We start from the raw sequence: 18,032 nt of genomic DNA, 5'->3' as shown, positions 1-18,032 counted from the left end.
GTACACCCCAGCACTGCCAGGCTGTCGGCTCCGGGTGGCGTGTGCTGGGGGTGACAGGCCCTGTGGGGTGAGGTCCGAGCCCCCCCACTGGACGTAGCCAGGCCACGGGGACCCCGGCTGCCCGGAGCCATTTCCCATGGGCCCGAGAGGCCATCCTGGCTGAGGATCACACAGCAACATGGGCTGGCCCGGGGGCTCCCCCGCGACCCCACCTCCCTTCTCCTTACGTCGGAAACAGGCTCCCAGGAGCCGAACTGTCCTTCCTCAAGTTGCCGGGGAAAATCCATCCCACCTCCCACTTTTCCTCCTGATCTAAGCCACCGAGCAGGCTGCTTGCAGACGCCGCTATCGGGAAACGCACTCAGCTGGCCGCCCGCCAGGCCCCAGGCCCGAGGCCGCGGCAAACGCCAATATTAACAAGACACGCACCTGACTCCTCTGTCCTGGAGGCAGCGCGGGCGGGCGGGCGGTGTTCAGTGGGTTCCCGGGCCACATCCCCCCGACTGCAGCCCCCGCCGCCCTGTCCACAGTCTGTTCCTGCTGACACTCAGCACGGGGGTGGGGAGGGGAGGGGAGCAGAGATGGCATGGAGGCCCGTGCTCAGAGGTGGGGTGGGGGGGCCTGGGACCAGAGCCTGGCTGTCCGGGTGCCGCCTGGCCAGCTCAGAGCACCCCCTGCAGGTGGCTGTCAGGTGGGGCCGCGGGTGCCCTGGCCAGGCCTGGGGGGGGTGCGGGGGGGGGGCAGGAGCCCCGTCCTCAGGGCGGGTAGAGCTGGAGCAGCCCTGTCCCTCATTAGCCGGTGCCGTCAGGTTTACCGGGCTCGGCGGCTGGAGGCAGGGTCCCGCGGACCCCGGGCGTGTGGGGTGCCGGCCGCTCCTGACCCCTCTCTCCCCGTCCCGTTCTTGCTGCAGGACCCGCTGCGGACGGACGCCCGAGCTGATGGGCAAGGAGGCCATGGTGGCGATAGGACGCGGCCGGTGGACGACGCGAGGTGGACGGCCGTGACTGGGGCGCCCCTCCCCGCCCTCCACGTGCGACCATGCGGCCCGGGACAGGACGCGCCTGAGTGGGGGCCCCTTCCCTCCCCTCCTTCCTCCCGGGCTGCTGCCCGGCCCCGCCCGGTCCCCCTGGGCAGGCGCAGCGGGGCCTCCCGCGAGCCGTCCCCATGGCCCGGCGCCGGTGGGGCGCGCTGTGGGCCTGGGCGTGCGTGGTGGCCGCCACCCTGCTGCACGCGGGCGGCCTGGCGCGCGGCGACTGCTGGCTGATCGAGGGCGACAAGGGCTTCGTGTGGCTGGCCATCTGCAGCCAGAACCAGCCGCCCTACGAGGCCATCCCGCAGCACATCAACAGCACGGTGGTGGACCTGCGGCTCAACGAGAACCGCATCCACGGCGTGCAGCAGGCCGCGCTCAGCCGCTTCGGCAACCTCACGTACCTCAACCTCACCAAGAACGAGATCGCCTACATCGAGGACGGCGCCTTCGCCGGCCAGTTCAACCTGCAGGTGCTGCAGCTGGGCTACAACCGCCTGCGCAGCCTGACGGAGGGCGCACTGCGCGGGCTGGGCCGGCTGGAGTACCTGTACCTGCAGGCCAACCGCATCGAGGTGGTCGCGCCCGGCGCCTTCGGGGGCTGCCCCAACGTCCTCAACATCGACCTGTCCATGAACCGCATCCAGCGGCTGCACAGCGCCACCTTCGCCGGCCTGGCCCGGCTCTCGGCCTGCGAGCTCTACAGCAACCCCTTCTACTGCTCCTGCGAGCTGCTGGGCTTCCTGCGCTGGCTGGCCGCCTTCACCAACGCCACGCAGACCCACGACCGCGTGCAGTGCGAGGCCCCGCCCCCCTACGCCGGCTACTTCCTCCTGGGCCGGGGCCACGGCCAGCGCAGCATCCTCAGCACCCTGCAGGCCGTGTGCACGGACGGCGCCTACGCGGCCGAGTCCCCCCCAGAGCCCGAGTCCCGCCCGGCGCCCGGCCAGGCGCCGCCCCCCGCCGCCGCCCGAGCCCAGCGATGCCCCCTGCGCCGCCGAGGACTGCTTCTCGGGCGACGGCACCACCCCGCCGGTGGCCCTGCCCACGCTGGCCCCCCAGGCCGGGGCGCGGCCGCTCATCAAGGTCAAGCAGCTGACCCAGAACTCGGCCACGCTCACGGTGCAGCTGCCCAGCCCCTTCACCCGCGTGTACACGCTGGAGCACTTCAACAACAGCCGGCCGTCCACCGTGCACCGGCTGACCCGGCCGCTGCAGGAGGTGCGCCTGCCCAGCCTGGCCGCACTCACCAACTACACCTACTGCGTGGTGTCGGCCAGCTCAGGGCTGCTGCACAACCACACCTGCCTCACGCTCCGCCTGCCCCCGCCGCCCAGCCCGCCCAGCCCCGGGCCTGGCCCCGCCACGGCCACGCACTACATCATGACGGTGCTGGGCTGCCTGTTCGGGATGGTGCTCGTGCTAGGCGCCGTCTACTACGGCCTGCGCCGGCGGCGCCGCGGGGAGAAGCACCAGGCGGTGGCTGCGGCCGGCGGCCTGAAGAAGACCATCCTTGAGCTCAAGTACGGGCCGGAGCTGGAGGTGCCCGGCCTGGCCCCCCTGTCCCAGGGCCCGCTGCTGGGCCCCGAGCCCGCGACCCGCCTCCCCTTCATGCCCGCGGCCGCCGGCGAGGTGGAGCCGTACAAGCCGGTGGAGAGCGAGACGCCCAAGGCCAGCAAGGGCACCTACATGGAGGTGCGCACGGGGGAGCCGGCCCGGCAGGGCGCCGGGGGCCAGGGCTCGGTGACCGAGATCTCCACCATCACCAAGGAGGTGGACAAGGTCAACCAGATCATCAACAACTGCATCGACGCCCTCAAGTCCGAGGCCGCGGCCGAGCCCCAGCTGGTGCTGCTGGCCGAGCCGCTGGCCGGCAAGCACGGCTTCCTGTCGCCCGCGTACCAGGACCCCTTCGGCCACGGCCTGCAGCGCCACCACAGCGTGGAGGGCGCCCCGGGGCCCCCCCGCACCAGCACCTCCTCCAGCAGCTCCTCTCGGAGCCCCAGGGCCTTCGGTACGGAGGCGGCCGGTGCGCACAAGGCCGCCGCCTCCGAGGCCAAGTACATCGAGAAGAGCTCGCCCGCGGCCGACACCATCCTCACGGTGACGCCCGAGGCCGCCGTGCTGCGGGCCGAGGCCGAGAAGGGCCGCCCGTACGGGGAGCACCGGCACTCCTACCCCGGCTCCCACCCTGTGGAGTCGCCCTCGCCACCGGGGACCCTGCCCCCCGAGGGCCTGAGCGGCCGCAAGGCATCCATCCTGGAGCCGCTGACCCGGGCGCGGCCCCGCGACCCCGCCTACTCGCCGCTGTCGCCCCAGTACCGCCACCTGCGCTACGCCTCCAGCCCCGAGGCCGCGGCCACCTGCCGGGCCGCCCACAGCATCTGGGAGCGCCTCCGCCTGAGCCGCCGGCGGCGCAAGGACGGGGAGGAGTGCATGGCGGCCGGCCACGCGCTGCGCAAGAAGGTCCAGTTCGCCAAGGACGAGGACCTGCACGACATCCTCGACTACTGGAAGGGCGTGTCGGCCCAGCACAAGTCCTGAGCCGGCGACACGTGACGCCGCCGGACCCAGGGGCTCCGGCCTGCAGCTCTAACCCAGAGACTCTCGCGTGCCGCACACACACGCACACTCACACACGCACATGCACACTCACACATTCACACAGGACAGCAGGCGAAGCTGGGGCTCTATAGAGAAAGCAGGGAGGGGCGCGGACAGTGACAACAGCACATGGACCTGCCCTGGACACTCACGGGGGGAGGGCCTGTCCACACACGCACATGTGTGCACACACACTGTACGTTTACACACACTTCACACACGTGTGCACACACTTCACACACACTTCGTATACACCACACACACGTGCACACATAGCGGTGCACACACTCCACACATGTTGCACACGTAGCACATACACTGCACACCACACGCACAAGGGACTTCGGAAAACTGTGTCTGAGGGATGGGGGCGGGGGCGGGAACTTTTTTCAGTATCTTTTCTCTTGATTCTTTCCTGACTTCTCTCTCTCTCTCTCTCTTCTTCCCTTTTCCCTTTTTAAATAATAAAAGTAAAGTTCTCTTAAAACAGACAAAGCAGACGTGGGGAGCATGGCCCCGCCGCTCGCACGCTCTGTGGCCTGTGGCTCTGTCTGCTCGGCGGCGTTGCCACCTGTGGACGCCACGGCAGAGGGAAGTGACTGCTGGCTGAGCGCCTGGCGAGCTGGAGCCGGGACTGGGGAGGGGCGGGCGGGGTGCCCAGCAGCCACTGTCGCTTCGTCCTAATGTACCGGAGAAATATGTCTATATTTACAATGTTTGCTGTGACACGAGAAAGGAAAAGGTGATGTCTACTAAACACTGCAAAGGAAAGACCATGCTTGTGTGTGTGGGTTTCACTGTGGGTTTAGGGGAAGCTTCGGGGTTTCTTGTGTCTGATGTGACCCTGGGGTGCACGGGCACCCATGGGAGAGGTGGGCGGGGGGACAGGTGGGCGGGGGGACAGGTGGGCAGCAGAGGGGAGGGGTGCAGTGGGGGGTGTGAGTGGGTGAGCTAAGAGGCTGGTGGGGGCAGTGGGGTACGGTGGCCCTGTGATGGCTGGAGCCCTGCCTCCTGGGAAGGTCCGGCCCCCAGGCCCCATCCCTGCCCCGCGGGGTGTGGCCCAAGCTCAGGGAGCGGGTGGTTCGAGGCCGCAGCGAACAGGACTGAGCGCCCAGACCACCGTGGCTCCTGTACTTCAGCGGCAGGGTCGCCATGTCCCCCAGGAGCCGGAGCGAGGCTTGGAGGACATGGCACCCGAGCCCTGCACCCTCCCCCCCTTCCCCGCCTGGTCCTGCAGGGCCTTCTCCTGGGGGTGGGAGCCTGGGGCTGTCCCCTGAGGTGCCCAACCTCCCGGCCCCGTCCCACCTGCTGGTGCCCCTCCCTGTCCTTCCTGAGGGTCCACCTGCCCCTCTGTCCGTCCCTCTGGCTGTCTGCAGCCTTGGGCACGTTTCTGGGGCGACGCCACCCTGTGGATGGGGCCAGTCGACCTGCCCCAGGCTGGCCTGCCCGGTCGCCCCATTGAGGTTGGTGTATGAGCCCCCCGCGCGGGGTGCACAGCACTGGGCCCCGGACAGAGCCCCTCCAAGCAGGTCATTTCCATGGATGCCACGTGCCCTGCCTGTCCCTGCCTGACCGACAGCCCTGGCTCTCCCAGCTCCGGGCAGCCCCTCACCCACACCGGGGTCCAGAGGACAGCACCGGGCAGCCGGCGTGACACGCCCGGGAGACTGCACCCAGGACGGAGGGGCCTGTGGGCGGAGGCTCAGGGACCCCTCACCCAGGGTCATACAGCGACGCGGCCACAGTACTGGCCAGCCCTCCCCGGACACGAGGGCTGGTCAGGGTGGCACTCACTGCCCAACGCCAGGCCAGTCCCGGGGGCATGATGTGATGGCGCCTGTCCTTGCCTGCAGGACCTCCTGGTGGTGTTGGAGCGTGGACAGACGGGAGGCGTGAACAGACGGGGTCACCTAGTTAGTGGACAGACGGGAGGCGTGGACAGACGGGGTCACCTAGTGGACAGACAGGTGAAGCTCCGCGCCAACCTTCCTGTGGGGCCGGGGAGGGACCTGCCCTGCCCGCCCTCAAGAGCTCCCGGCCAGCAGGCAGGGGTGCCACGCCAGGCGCCCCAGTTCAGGGATGCAGCCACAGGTGGCCTGGGGAAGGGTGGGAACTGCTGCCTGGGAGAGCCTGGAGGGCTTCCTGGGAGTGGCCGTGCTTGGTCTGCAAAGGGGAACTACAATGAGGAAGGAGGGGCCAGGCCAGAGGCACGCCCACACCAGCTCTGCCACCAAAGACCACCTGACCACCACACGCTGCTGCCCTCCGTCCACCCCCACGCACTGGCCACTGAGAGGGTCCAATGGCCCGTGGGGCCGAGGCTGCGTGTGCCACAGGGGTTGTGTGTCAGTGACCTGCTGGCCCGGTCATGCCACATAACAACCCACTCAACACGTTGCGGCTCACATAACAGCCTGGGTGCTGGGGGGAGAGGCAGCAAGCCAGCCTGTGGCCAGGAGTAGCCCCGTGGTCGCATCTGCTGACGCTCCATTCCCAGAGCAGCTCAGGTGGCTGAGCTCAGTCAAGGGGGGACAGTCACCCTGTCCACAGTGGCAAAAGGCATGGACACGGGAGGGGTGACGAGTCAGCACAGCCCGATATCAGAGGCCACAGGCATGGCAAGCCCCACGTTCTCTCCACCAGCAACACAGCGCACAGGCAGCAGAACCTGGTGGGAGTTCCTGAGGTTTCACCCACCCACCCACCCATTCATCCATCCATCCACCCAACCAACCAACCATCCATCCATCCATCCATCCATCCATCCACCCATCCACACATCCATCCATCCACCCACCCACCCATCTACCCATCCATCCATCCACCCACCCATCCACCAACCCATCCATCTACCCATCCATCTATCCACCCATCCACCCCCATCCATCCACCCACCATCCACCATCCACCCATCCATCCAACGTACAATTGAGAGCCCCTACTGAGCACAGACAGGCTGGAGACATCAACGAAACCTGTCCCCTCCCTTGAGTGTGCCAGTCACAGTCCAACAGGAAAGACATGACATCCCAAACAATCATTCGAGGGGGGTGCCGACTAAGGGACCATTTCCAGCGACAGGGTGTGGGGGACCCGCAGGGATGGCTGGCAGCACAGCATGGCCCACTGGGCAGGGCCTGCAGTGGCGGACAGCCCGCCAGGGGCAGCACCACCCTCCCTCCCCCTCCCCCCTCCCTCACTTTGCCTGGGGCACCCCCTTGGCTGAATGGCTCAAAGCCCAAGAGGCAGGTGTCCGTTCTCGGTGGACCACGGAGAGATGAGGAAGGTGGCGGGAGAGGAGCCACTGACCTGACATCCTACGCGCAGGGGCGAGGCGCTGGGACACAGAGGAGGGGCCGTCAGCTCCTGGGAGTCGGAGACCTCGGGGAGGTCAGCACTGAGCCCCGAAGGAGGAACAAGAGGTGGCACATGTGGGCGGTAGGAGCCAGGAGAGGGGCTCCCACCCGGTGGGACGCAGGACTGGACGCCACCACAGCCTGGGACCTGGAGGTCGGCTGGACCCGCCTTGGAGTCAGCGTAGGGCTGTGGGCAGTGGGTGGTGGGCTGTGGGCGGTGGGCGATGGGCTGTGGGCTCTGGGCTGTGGGCGGTGGGCAGTGTTAAGGCACCGATGGTATTTTACAAAAGAATAACGTGTATTGATTTTTCCTATCTCATAAGTAATCCTTTTATTAGACAACCTTTAGAAACAGCTCAACGTGGAAAAGAAAATAGAAATCTCTCGAAGCAACCGTGGCCAGCCGTCTGCTCTCTGCCTCCCAGGCCTTTCTCCGTAAACACGGCCTCAGCCAGACGTGAAGGAACCCGTGCCCCCTGGCGGGGTGCCAGGCGGTGCCAGAGCAGGGGACCCGCCTGGTGTGTGGGCCGAGGGGGAAGGGGATGAGGATGCGTGTTTGAGTCAGAGGGGGGCTCGTTCCCAGTGGACCCATGGGCGTGGCCAGCACCACGGACAGCTCTCCCGGGACCTGTTGTGGGGGTGGGTGGGGGTGATGGAGATGGGGGGCCAGTCCTCTCCGCACCTTTATCACACCGTCTTTCTGCTCTACCACCTGGGAGATCTTTACATTTTTTTTTAATTGAAAACAATGAGCCCTCGAGGGTGTGGCTCGGTGGATAGAGCGTCGGCCTGGGGACTGAAGGGTCTTGGGTTCGATTCCAGTCAGGGCACATGCCCAGGCTGTGGGCTCGATCCCCAGTGTGGGGCGTGCAGGGGGCAGCCGATCAGTGATTCTCTCATCACTGATGTTTCTCTCCCTCTCCCTCTCCCTTCTGCTCTGAAATCAATAAAAACATATTTTTAAAAAGACACAGACCTGCTCCGCCCCCACAGAGCTCTCCCCAGGCCTCCCTGTGGGCACCTGCCCCCATCCCTGCCCCCAGCACCACAGTCCATCCTCAGTCGCTGAGAGAACGTGAGGTCAGTGGAGTGATCGCTGTAGAGCCTCCGTGAAGGCCTCGAGGGCACCCAGCTGCTGTCCGTCAACAGCCGCTCCTCTCGGGGCGAGCAGCGGCCGCCGCATGGACGCACGGACGGTGGCCCGTGTTGTGATCGGCCTGTTGAGGGACATCTGGGTGGTTCCGGTTTGGAGCCACTACAGACACAGCTGCTGTGAAAACCCACGCAAGGGTTTCCGTGTGCACTTCCGTGTTCCTTCCTCTGGGACCCACGGTGGGGAGCACGGGAAGGAACGATGGAACAGGCCCACCAGTGACGGACGCGGGACAGACGTCCCCGCACCCTCACCAACACCCCGTGTCATCCCTGTCGTTTTAAATTTACTTCAGAGAGAGGAAGGGAGAGGGAGAGAGAGAAACATCAGTGAGAGGACCACGGATCGGCTGCCTCCTGCACGGCCCCTACTGGGGATCGAGCCCACAACCCGGGCCTGTGCCCTTGACCGGGAATCGAACCCTGACCTCCTTGGCTCATGGGTCGACGCTCAACCGCGGAGCCTGCCGGCCGGGTGCGACTTCCTTCTTTTACGGATAAATGTAGGCCGTTCACGTTTGGAGCGATTACTGAGGTCACGGCTCGGGCGGACGCTGTGCCGTCTGTCTTCTGTGCCCTGGTTCTTCTCCTGCGTCCTCTGTCTGCCTTACCGTGTGCGACAGGAACGTCGTCGTGATTCTTTGGTCTATTTATAGTGTTTTGGAGTACAGCTCACTGAAGAATTTCTAGTTCCAGATCTACAATATACGTCTGGAACGTGCCAGAGGCCCCTGGTGTCTACATTTCACCGCTTCGAAGGGGCCGACAGGGTTAGTCTGCACGAGGCCACTCCTTCTCGGCCGGGGGGGGGGGCTGTCTCATCTAATGAACGAAACGAGCACAGAGAGGCAAGGAAAACGGAGAAGCAGGGGAACAGGTTCCAAACAAAGAACAAGGTGGAACCTCCACGAAAGATCCCACGGAACAGAGGTCAGTGCTTCAACCAACGCGACTGACCGACTGGTCAACGGGTCGCTATGATGCGCACTGACCACCAGGGGGCAGACGCTCAGTGCAGGAGCTGCCCCTGGTGGTCAGTGCGCTCCCACAAGGGGAGCGCGGCCCAGCCAGAAGCCGGGCTCACGGCTGGCGAGCGCAGCAGCGGTGGTGGGAGCCTCTCCCGTCTCCGCTGCAGGAGGGTGGTAAGGAGCGAGGTGTCCCGGACTATGAGAGGGATGTCTGACTGCCGGCTTGGGCCCAATCCCTGGGGGGAGCAGGTGGACATGCCCTAAGGGGTCCCGGACTGTGAGAGGGTGCAGGCTGGGCTGAGGCGATTTCGCACACTGGGCCTCTAGTTTGTAAATATTTACGCATTCAGCTCAGAAGCACCTTAATACATCGACAAACATTAGCAGACCTGCAGGAGGACTGGCAACACGACTATAACACGGATGTTCATGCCCCACGTTCACCAACGGACTGATCATCCGGACAGAAAATCAATAAAGAAACATTGACCTTCATTGACGCGTTCGTTCTACCAGACCTCACAGACGTTTCCAGAACATTCCATCCAAAAGCAGCAGGACGGCCATCCCTCCCCCGCACGGGGGGCGTCCTCCGGGACGGAGAACAAGCCGACGGACTTGAGACGATGGAGACCGTGTCGAGCATCTTCCCGACCACGTGGCCTGACGCTGGAAATGAGTCGCAGAAGGAAACCGGAAAACTCACAGGTACGTGGAGATTGGACCCCACGCGCCCGAAAAACCCGAAAACGGGCCAAAGAAGGAAAAAAACAAGCCCGAGGCACGCCATCCTGAGGAGGAAGTTTATAGCATAAAGGCCTTCGCCAGCAGCAAGAACCTGGCTCAGCTGCCCCCCGGAGCGCCACGCTGCCGTGGAAAAGGAGGGGCCGCGAGCACGACGCCCGTGAAATAAGCGGTCGGAGGAAGGCAGGTGTCCCAGGACCTCTCGTTTGTGGCAGACAATGAACAACATGAACTGCTGAGGTCTTTACGGGATGAGGTCCTCCGCGCGGCAGCCTCTTAACTCCCCTTCACTCAGCGCTCAGGAGCTGTTGTGTGTGTGTGTGCGTATGTGCGTGTGTGGGCATGTAGGGGTATCTGCGTGTCTGTGCATGAGTGTGTCTGTGCGTGTCTTGGTGTGAGCATGCGTGTGCATGTGCGTGTGTGAGTGCGTCTGTGTGTGAGCGTCCCACCCCCACCACAGATGCCCCCTCCCCTGCACAGTGGGGTACAGCGTCCTGGCCCGCGGGGGTCTGACCTGGTGCTGGGACCGGCCCCCTCTGGAACCACGAGGTCGGACGCACTGGCGGGAGACACTGCCTGTGAGGGGCCCGGCCACGGCCACGCGGGCAGCGGCGCGACAGTCACCTACGGGCGACGGGAGCCTCAGGGTGCCATGTGCGGGCGTGTGGCACGCGGACACCTGGGACCCGCGGCGCCGGGCTGAGGCCACAGTGGACGCGGCTCGTGGCTCCGCAGGCAGACGTGTCCCCACTTAACCCCAAGGAGCCCGAGGCACAGACTGGACGCGGGTGGGAGGGTAGGGCTGAGCCACGGACGCCAGGAGGGGGGCACCGTGGAGTCACCTGACCCTGTGCCCCTCCAGGCAGGGCCACCCCCCGTCAGACGCCCGGTCCAGGGCGTACCCGCCTGCGCCAGGGCCCTGCTCCGCAGCCACACGCTCCCGCCCGGGAGGCCTGTCCCCCCAAACCTCCCCTATCCCCCCCCCCCCCGCCTCCAATCTCCCGCAGACGCTCCCGCCCGCGACCCGCTCCCTCCCTGGAGCACCCTTTTACACAAACCTCGCTGCCTAAACGGCTGTGAGGCTTCTGTTTGGATCCAAACCAAAACCTGAAAGTAAGAGCCAATTAACCCCAGAGCTGGCAGCGGGAAGGGAGATATAAAAAGAGCAGAAACAAGTGAAATTTGAAGGAACAACAGAAAAAAATCAGTGAAAACAACACCAGTTCTTGAAAAGGTCAACGACGTCCATAAACCTCGGCCAGACTTAAAGGGAAGGAGCCAGGGGCCCAGCCTCGCAGGGAACCAACGTGGTGCCAGCCACGGACCCAGCTCCACCACGGACCCCAGGCTCAGCCACGGACCCCAGGCTCAGCCACAAACCCCAGGCTCAGCCACGAACCCTAGGCTCAGCCACGGACCCAGCTCTACCATGGACCCCAGGCTCAGCCACGGACCCAGCTCTACCACGGACCCCAGGCTCAGCCACGACCCCAGGCTCAGCCACGGACCCCAGGCTCAGCCACGGACCCAGCTCTACCATGGACCCCAGGCTCAGCCACGGACCCCAGGCTCAGCCACGGATCCAGCTCCACCACGGACCCCAGGCTCAGCCATGACCCCAGGCTCAGCCACAACCCCAGGCTCAGCCACGACCCCAGGATCAGCCACAGACCCCAGGATCAGCCACGGACCCCAGGCTCAGCCACGGACCCCAGGCTCAGCCACAGACCCCAGGCTCAGCCACAGACCCCAGGCTCAGCCACGACCCCAGGCTCAGCCACAGACCCCAGGATCAGCCATAGGCCCCAGGCTCAGCCACGGACCCCAGGCTCAGCCACGGACCCCAGGCTCAGCCACGGACCCCAGGCTCAGCCACGGATCCAGCTCCACCACGGACCCCAGGCTCAGCCACGGACCCCAGGCTCAGCCACGACCCCAGGCTCAGCCACAGACCCCAGGATCAGCCACAGACCCCAGGCTCAGCCACGGACCCCAGGCTCAGCCACGGACCCAGCTCTACCATGGACCCCAGGCCCAGCCACGGACCCCAGGCTCAGCCACGGATCCAGCTCCACCACGGACCCCAGGCTCAGCCACGACCCCAGGCTCAGCCACGGATCCAGCTCCGCCACGGACCCCAGGCTCAGCCACGACCCCAGGCTCAGCCACGGACCCCAGGCTCAGCCACAACCCCAGGCTCAGCCACGACCCCAGGCTCAGCCACGGACCCCAGGCTCAGCCACGGACCCCAGGATCAGCCACGAATCCAGCTCAGCCACAGACCCCAGGCTCAGCCACGACCCCAGGCTCAGCCACGGACCCAGGATCAGCCACGGACCCCAGGATCAGCCACGAATCCAGCTCCACCACGGACCCGAGGCTCAGCCACAGACCCCAGGCTCAGCCACGAACCCAGCTCAGCCACAGACCCCAGGCTCAGCCACAAACCCAGCTCAGCCACAGACCCCAGGCTCAGCCACGACCCCAGGCTCAGCCACGAACCCAGCTCAGCCACGACCCCAGGATCAGCCACGAACCCAGCTCAGCAGTGTCCTGAGACAGAAACCGCAAAGCTCACTCGAGAGAAACATGGACAAACTGGCCGGACGGCTCAGCAGTTTGAGCGTTGGCCCCGGGGCCGGGGTGGAGGGCGCCATTCCCGTCGAGGGCACGTCCCTGGTGTCGGTTGGCTCCCCGGCCCCCGTCGGGCGAGTGCGGGAGGCGGCCAATCAATGTGTCTCACGTCATGTCCCCCCCCCACTCTCTTAAAATCGGGGGAACACTTTCCTCAGGAGGGTGAACAAGACACAGACGGACCCGGTGCAGAGTCCGCGTCTCTGCATTCACACCGCGCGGTCGCTGGCGACGCCCGCCTGTCAGCGCTGCTTCTCAGTGGGAGGCCCGTGGGGGGCACAGGGGTGCCGGGCTCTGGCTGCAGGCGCAGTGCGTTCCCGGGGTGACCGGGCCCACGTTCACGGCAGGGCGGAGGGGACGACGGCGGCCACGCGTGTAGAGGGAGAAGAGGCGCCATCCGATTCCGCTCAGACAAATTTCTTTTTTTAAAATGTATTTTTATTGATTTCAGAGAGGAAGGGAGAGGGAGAGGGAATCGGACCGGCGGCCTCCTGCGCGCCCCCCACTGGGCACCGAGCCCCCAGCCCGCGGGAATTGAGCCGGGAGCTCCGGGCCCCCAGGAGGTCGCTCAGCCGCTGGCTCACGTGGGCCCGGCCGGTCACACGAATTTCCAACCCGGCAAACGGGCTGCGCGGACGCTGGTCTCTGGTGACTGACCGGCTGGCGTCAGGCGCTGCCCCGGGTGGCCCCCGGCTCCCTCGGGCCCCGGCACCGGAGGCTGACAGCCACAACTCGGCCTGCGACGCCTCCTCGCCCACGGAGGCTCGCTGTCCTCCCGCCGCCCGAGCCCGGGGATCACGGCGGGATCAGCCCCGCGCCCCCTGCCCCCGTGGGGGCCGGCAGTCTACACGCATGGCCCTGGCAGGGTGGGCGCAGCCACGGGAGGAACCGAGGCCCGCGTGGCCCCCTCACTGGTGTGGTTTATGGCGGCGGCAGAGGCGCTGGAAGGGCGGTTGGCTGGTTGGAAGCGGGAGCTTGGCTTCCTGTCGCCCGCAGACCCGGGCCCAGCGCGAGGCTCACCGCAGGCAGCGCCACCCGGGAGGCGAGGCACCGGAGGGCGCGGATCACGGGGGCCACAGCGGAGAAGTGGGGGGCAGCCACGCCCCAGGAAGTGCCCAGAGGGAACCCTCTCAAGTGGGGCGGGTGCCCAGCAGCAGGATGGCTGGGAGCCACCGACAGGGACAGCGAGGCAGCAGGGCTGGGGGAGTACGGGCGCCTGCGGGCGACACGCACGTGGCCTGGGCGCTCTTCACACGAGGCCCAGGCACTGAAGGTGGGGTCCCCTCCAAGCTCCCTGTGCCTGGGGCCCTTCCACCTGCTCTGTCCCCCCTGCACCCCGTCCCCCAGCACCCTGTCCCCCGCACCCCGTCCCCCCGCACCCCGTCCCCCCAGCACCCCGTCCCCCGTCCCCCCAGCACCCCGTCCCCCCTGCACCCCGTCCCCCCGCATCCCGTCCCCCCGCACCCCGTCCCCCCGCACCCCGTCCCCCCGCACCCCGTCCCCCCAGCACCCCGTCCCCCGCACCCCGTCCCCCCGCACCCCGTCCCCCCGCACCCCGTCCCCCCGCACCCCGTCCCCCCCGCACCCCGTCCCCCCGCACCCCGTCCTTCATTCATGTTCCAGGTGGGGAGTCCGCTTTCCAGCCCCACGGCCTCCCACACGCACGGCCTCCCACTCGGCCGCCTCTAGCTGGGAGCTGCCCTGCAGGTGCCACTGGGACTCTCTCCCTCGGGGAGCACCTGGGGTGCCCGCCCTGCCCCCCCGCCCCATCCGCACGCCAGCTCCGTCTCTGTGTCCGGACAGTGTCTCCACGGGCGGCTCCTGCTCTGTGCCTGCGCCTGCAACGGCAGCTCCCTCTGTTCTCTTCTCATTTCCGAGAACCCAGGCCTCACCTCCCGCTCTCCTCTCGTCGTGTTTTCTTGAATAAAGACGTCAACTTTAAAAAATGTTTTTATAGATTTCAGAGAGGAAGGGAGAGAGAGGAACATCCATGATGAGAGAACCTTGGACCGGCTGCCTCCTGCCCGGCCCCCGCTGGGGATGGAGCCCGCACCCGGGCCTGTGCGCTGACCGGGAATCGAACCCCGACCTCCTGGTTCAAAGGCTGATGCTCAACCCCTGAGCCGCTAGCAAGGCGTCACCTTTAAAGAGCGGGGTCCCTGCTGACCTGGCGCTTCCCCAGATCATGGGGGGGGGGGCGGTGGGAGTGACCAGTGTGTGATGGGTCCCCTCACCGTAGCGATGTCCCGAGTCTGAGCCACAGAGGGGCCGCGTCCACGTGGACGCTCCGGGCCCGGCCCTGGTCCCGGCGGCCAGCCCTCCCTCCGCGGGCCTTTCCCCTCCGCGCGGCTCTGAGCGGGGAGGGAGCGCGCTGTTCCCCCGGCGGCTGATGACCAGCTCACTGCTCCCCGGACCCACGAGGCAGCTGCCCCTAAAGATGGAACCGCTCGCACACGAATGAGTCCCAGCTCAAAGCATGAGCCATAACCGTCCCGACCCGAGACATCGATGAACCTGAGTCAGATGCTCCTCCATTTAATTAAAACCACAGCTGAGTGCGTCCGCGGCTGAAACTGCTCCACACGCCTTCACAACCAGGTGAGCCACGTGCTGTGGCCTGAACACTGTCCCCCCAGCCCCTCTCCCCGCTGCTGCAGCCCCCCTGCCACCCCTGCTGCAGCCCCGCCCTGCACCCTTACCCCCCCCCCCGCACCCGCCCCCCTCCCCCCGCGTGACTGTGCTTGGAGGGCGCCTTTTGGAGGCGACCAGCCCGGCCCCCAGAGAGGACGAGAGACAGCAGGTCCCTCTGCCCCGGGGACGCGGTGGCCGGAAGCCCTGAGAGCCGACCGGAGGCTCCCGGTCTTGGAGGTGGGCCCACACCGGAGCCGAGGTGCCAGCGGTCTGGGCGATGTGCTGGGACAGCCTGAGCCCTCGGCTCGGGGTCGCCCGACTCGGACGCGGTGGGACCCGCTCGTGTGTCTGGTCACGTGTGAGCCCGGCCGCGCGGGACCTGCCGGCGGACCACCCCGGAGAAGGAACTGGTCTGGCTCCGGCTCTCACCGACCAGCGGGCAGTCAGCGCCCGGCCCACGGCTTCTCCGAGACCCGGGACCCTCGTGTCCTCCGCGACCTCTGACCCCTCCCCCGCCCCCCCATCCTCAGAGACCCTCCCTGGCGGCCGCAGTCCCCCAGACAGCAGAGGGGGCGCCCTCCAATCACCACGAATGCTCAGCGACACCCCAGGCCCCCGTCCGAGCGCCCTGCCCGCCGCCAGGAACCACCAGAGCCCTGGGACTTGGGGCGTCCACGCCCGGACCCCGTGCCAGGTGCCCGGTTAACAATGCGGGTTATTTCCAACAGAGGGAGTTACACGTGTTGATACATATGCGATGTGATATGTGTGCTGTTTTGTTGTATGGACAGCAAGCTTCAAAACTTCATGTCAAATTTGCTGAAGGTGTTAACATCGTAGATATTTTTACGCTTAAAAATTTCTAATTTCGTGCCAAAAAAAAGAGCATTTGTGGGAAGTTTTAATTCTTTATTTCGAAGAAAAGTGCTGCTGAAAGTAATCCTATACTTCGGGAAGTTTATGGTGGACGTGCTCCATCTCAAGACACTGTGAACGCTGGTTTAAACGCTTTAAAGGTGATGATTTCGATGTGAAAGACAAAGAACGTCCAGGTCAACCGAAAAAGTTTGAAGACCAACAATGACAAGCATTATTGGATGAAGATGCGCGTCAAACTCAAAAACAGCCTGCAGAAAGATGAAACGCTGCTCAGCAAACAATTTCCGATCGTTTACAAGCAAAGGGAAAGATTTTAAGGAAGGAAAATGGGTGCCACATCAGCTGAACGAAAGACAAACGGAAAACGAAAAGTCATCAGTAAAATGTTGCTTCAATGGCACGAAAGGAAGTCTTTTTGGCATCGATTGTGACTGGTGGTGAAAAGTGGATTTATTTGGAGAATCCCAAACGCACAGAATCACGGGTTGGTCCAGGTCAACCATCAACATCAACTGCAAGGCCAAATCGCTTTAGAAAAGACAGTGCTCTGCGTTTGGCGGGATCAGGAAGGTGTGGTGTCTATGAGCTTCTAGAACCAGGTGAAACCGTTAATCCTGATCACTACCGACAACAAATAATCAATTGGAACCACGCTTTGATCATGAAACGACCAGAATGGGCCAGAAGACACGGCAAAGTAATTTTGCTTCATGATGACGCACCATCACACACTTCAAAACCAGTTAAAGACACGTGAAAAGATCCTGCCTGACAAGTATTAACCCGCGCGCCGTATTCACCAGACCTGGCTCCTTCCGATGACCACCTGTTCCGATCGACGGCACACGCACTCTCTGAGCAGCACTTCAACACGTGCGAAGACGTGGAAAATTGGGTCTCTGAATGGTTTGCCTCAAAACAAGAAAAGTTCTATTGGGACGGTCTCCACAAATTACCCGAAAGATGGGGGATGTGTAGCTAGGGATGGACCTGACTTTGAATAAAGCACTTTTGATGTTTCTCTTTAAATTACCGTGTTCTCTTTGATTACAATAATACAGCCGCATTATTAACCGGTACAGCTGGTACTCATGGGGTGGCCTGGTGCCCCGCGGGGAACGGTCCCGGGCGCGGTCACCCAGGGACGGACCAGGGCCTCGTGGTGACCAGGCCACTCACTGTGGCCCACGGGGGTCCGAGTGCGCCCTGGTCACTGCGGGCCCTTCTTCCCGTTCTGGGCCGGTTTCTACCTTTTTCTGCGTCGCTGGCTCCTGCCCGGTCCCGGTCCTGACTTGCCCAGAACAGGTCGCCGCCTGTGGGACGCGTGCGGCCGGGTAGCGCGGCCGCACACGGGCTCTCGGCTCCTTCCTCGCGGCTGCTCCCGACGGTGTGGACTCCCCACTGGCCAGCGCGGCCGGCGGGTTCCGGCCCCTCTCACCTGAGGCAGCGCTAACTCGGGCGCCACCGGGCGGCGAGCCGGGTACTAGGCGCCTCCGTGCTGCTGGCAGAACTCCTGACCCCCGACCTCACGCTGCCGTAACTCCTGACCCCGGCCTCACGCTGCTGTAACCCCTGACCCCGGCCTCACGCTGCCGTAACCCCTGACCCCCGACCTCACGCTGCCGTAACCCCTGACCCCCGGCCTCACGCTGCCGTAACCCCTGACCCCCGACCTCACGCTGCCGTGACTCCTGACCCCCGGCCTCACGCTGCCATAACTCCTGACCCCGGCCTCACGCTGCTGTAACCCCTGACCCCGGCCTCATGCTGCCGTAACCCCTGACCCCCGGCCTCACGCTGCCGTGACCCCTGACCCCCGGCCTCACGCTGCCGTAACCCCTGACCCCCGGCCTCACGCTGCCGTGACTCCTGCCCCCCCGGCCTCACGCTGCCGTAACCCCTGACCCCCGGCCTCACGCTGCCGTGACCCCTGACCCCCGGCCTCACGCTGCCATGGAGACAGCAGGTGGCGAGGAGCAGGCGCCGCTCTGTCCAGCGTCCAGCGCCCGAGCGGACGTGAAGGCCCTGCCGCCC

At 65.3% G+C, this 18,032-nt stretch overlaps 2 protein-coding genes across 2 annotated transcripts in view; one reads left to right on the top strand and one right to left on the bottom strand.

Annotated features, from left to right (window-relative positions):
* The window catches only part of ELFN1 (extracellular leucine rich repeat and fibronectin type III domain containing 1), a 37,448-nt gene extending 33,577 nt beyond the window's left edge, over positions 1–3,871 (top strand). Inside the window, 2 exon segments of the mRNA XM_059699421.1 lie at positions 911–1,985; positions 1,987–3,871. Coding sequence (XP_059555404.1) covers positions 1,165–1,985; positions 1,987–3,574 — 2,409 coding nt within the window. The 5' untranslated portion in view covers positions 911–1,164 and the 3' untranslated portion in view covers positions 3,575–3,871.
* The window catches only part of PSMG3 (proteasome assembly chaperone 3), a 139,146-nt gene that overhangs the window by 53,286 nt on the left and 67,828 nt on the right, over positions 1–18,032 (bottom strand). The window lies entirely within an intron of this gene.

This window comes from Myotis daubentonii, chromosome 5 (assembly GCF_963259705.1).
Source record: "Myotis daubentonii chromosome 5, mMyoDau2.1, whole genome shotgun sequence".
In the NCBI taxonomy this organism is placed as follows: Eukaryota; Metazoa; Chordata; class Mammalia; order Chiroptera; family Vespertilionidae; genus Myotis; species Myotis daubentonii.
This window is presented reverse-complemented; position numbering and strand designations above follow the sequence as displayed.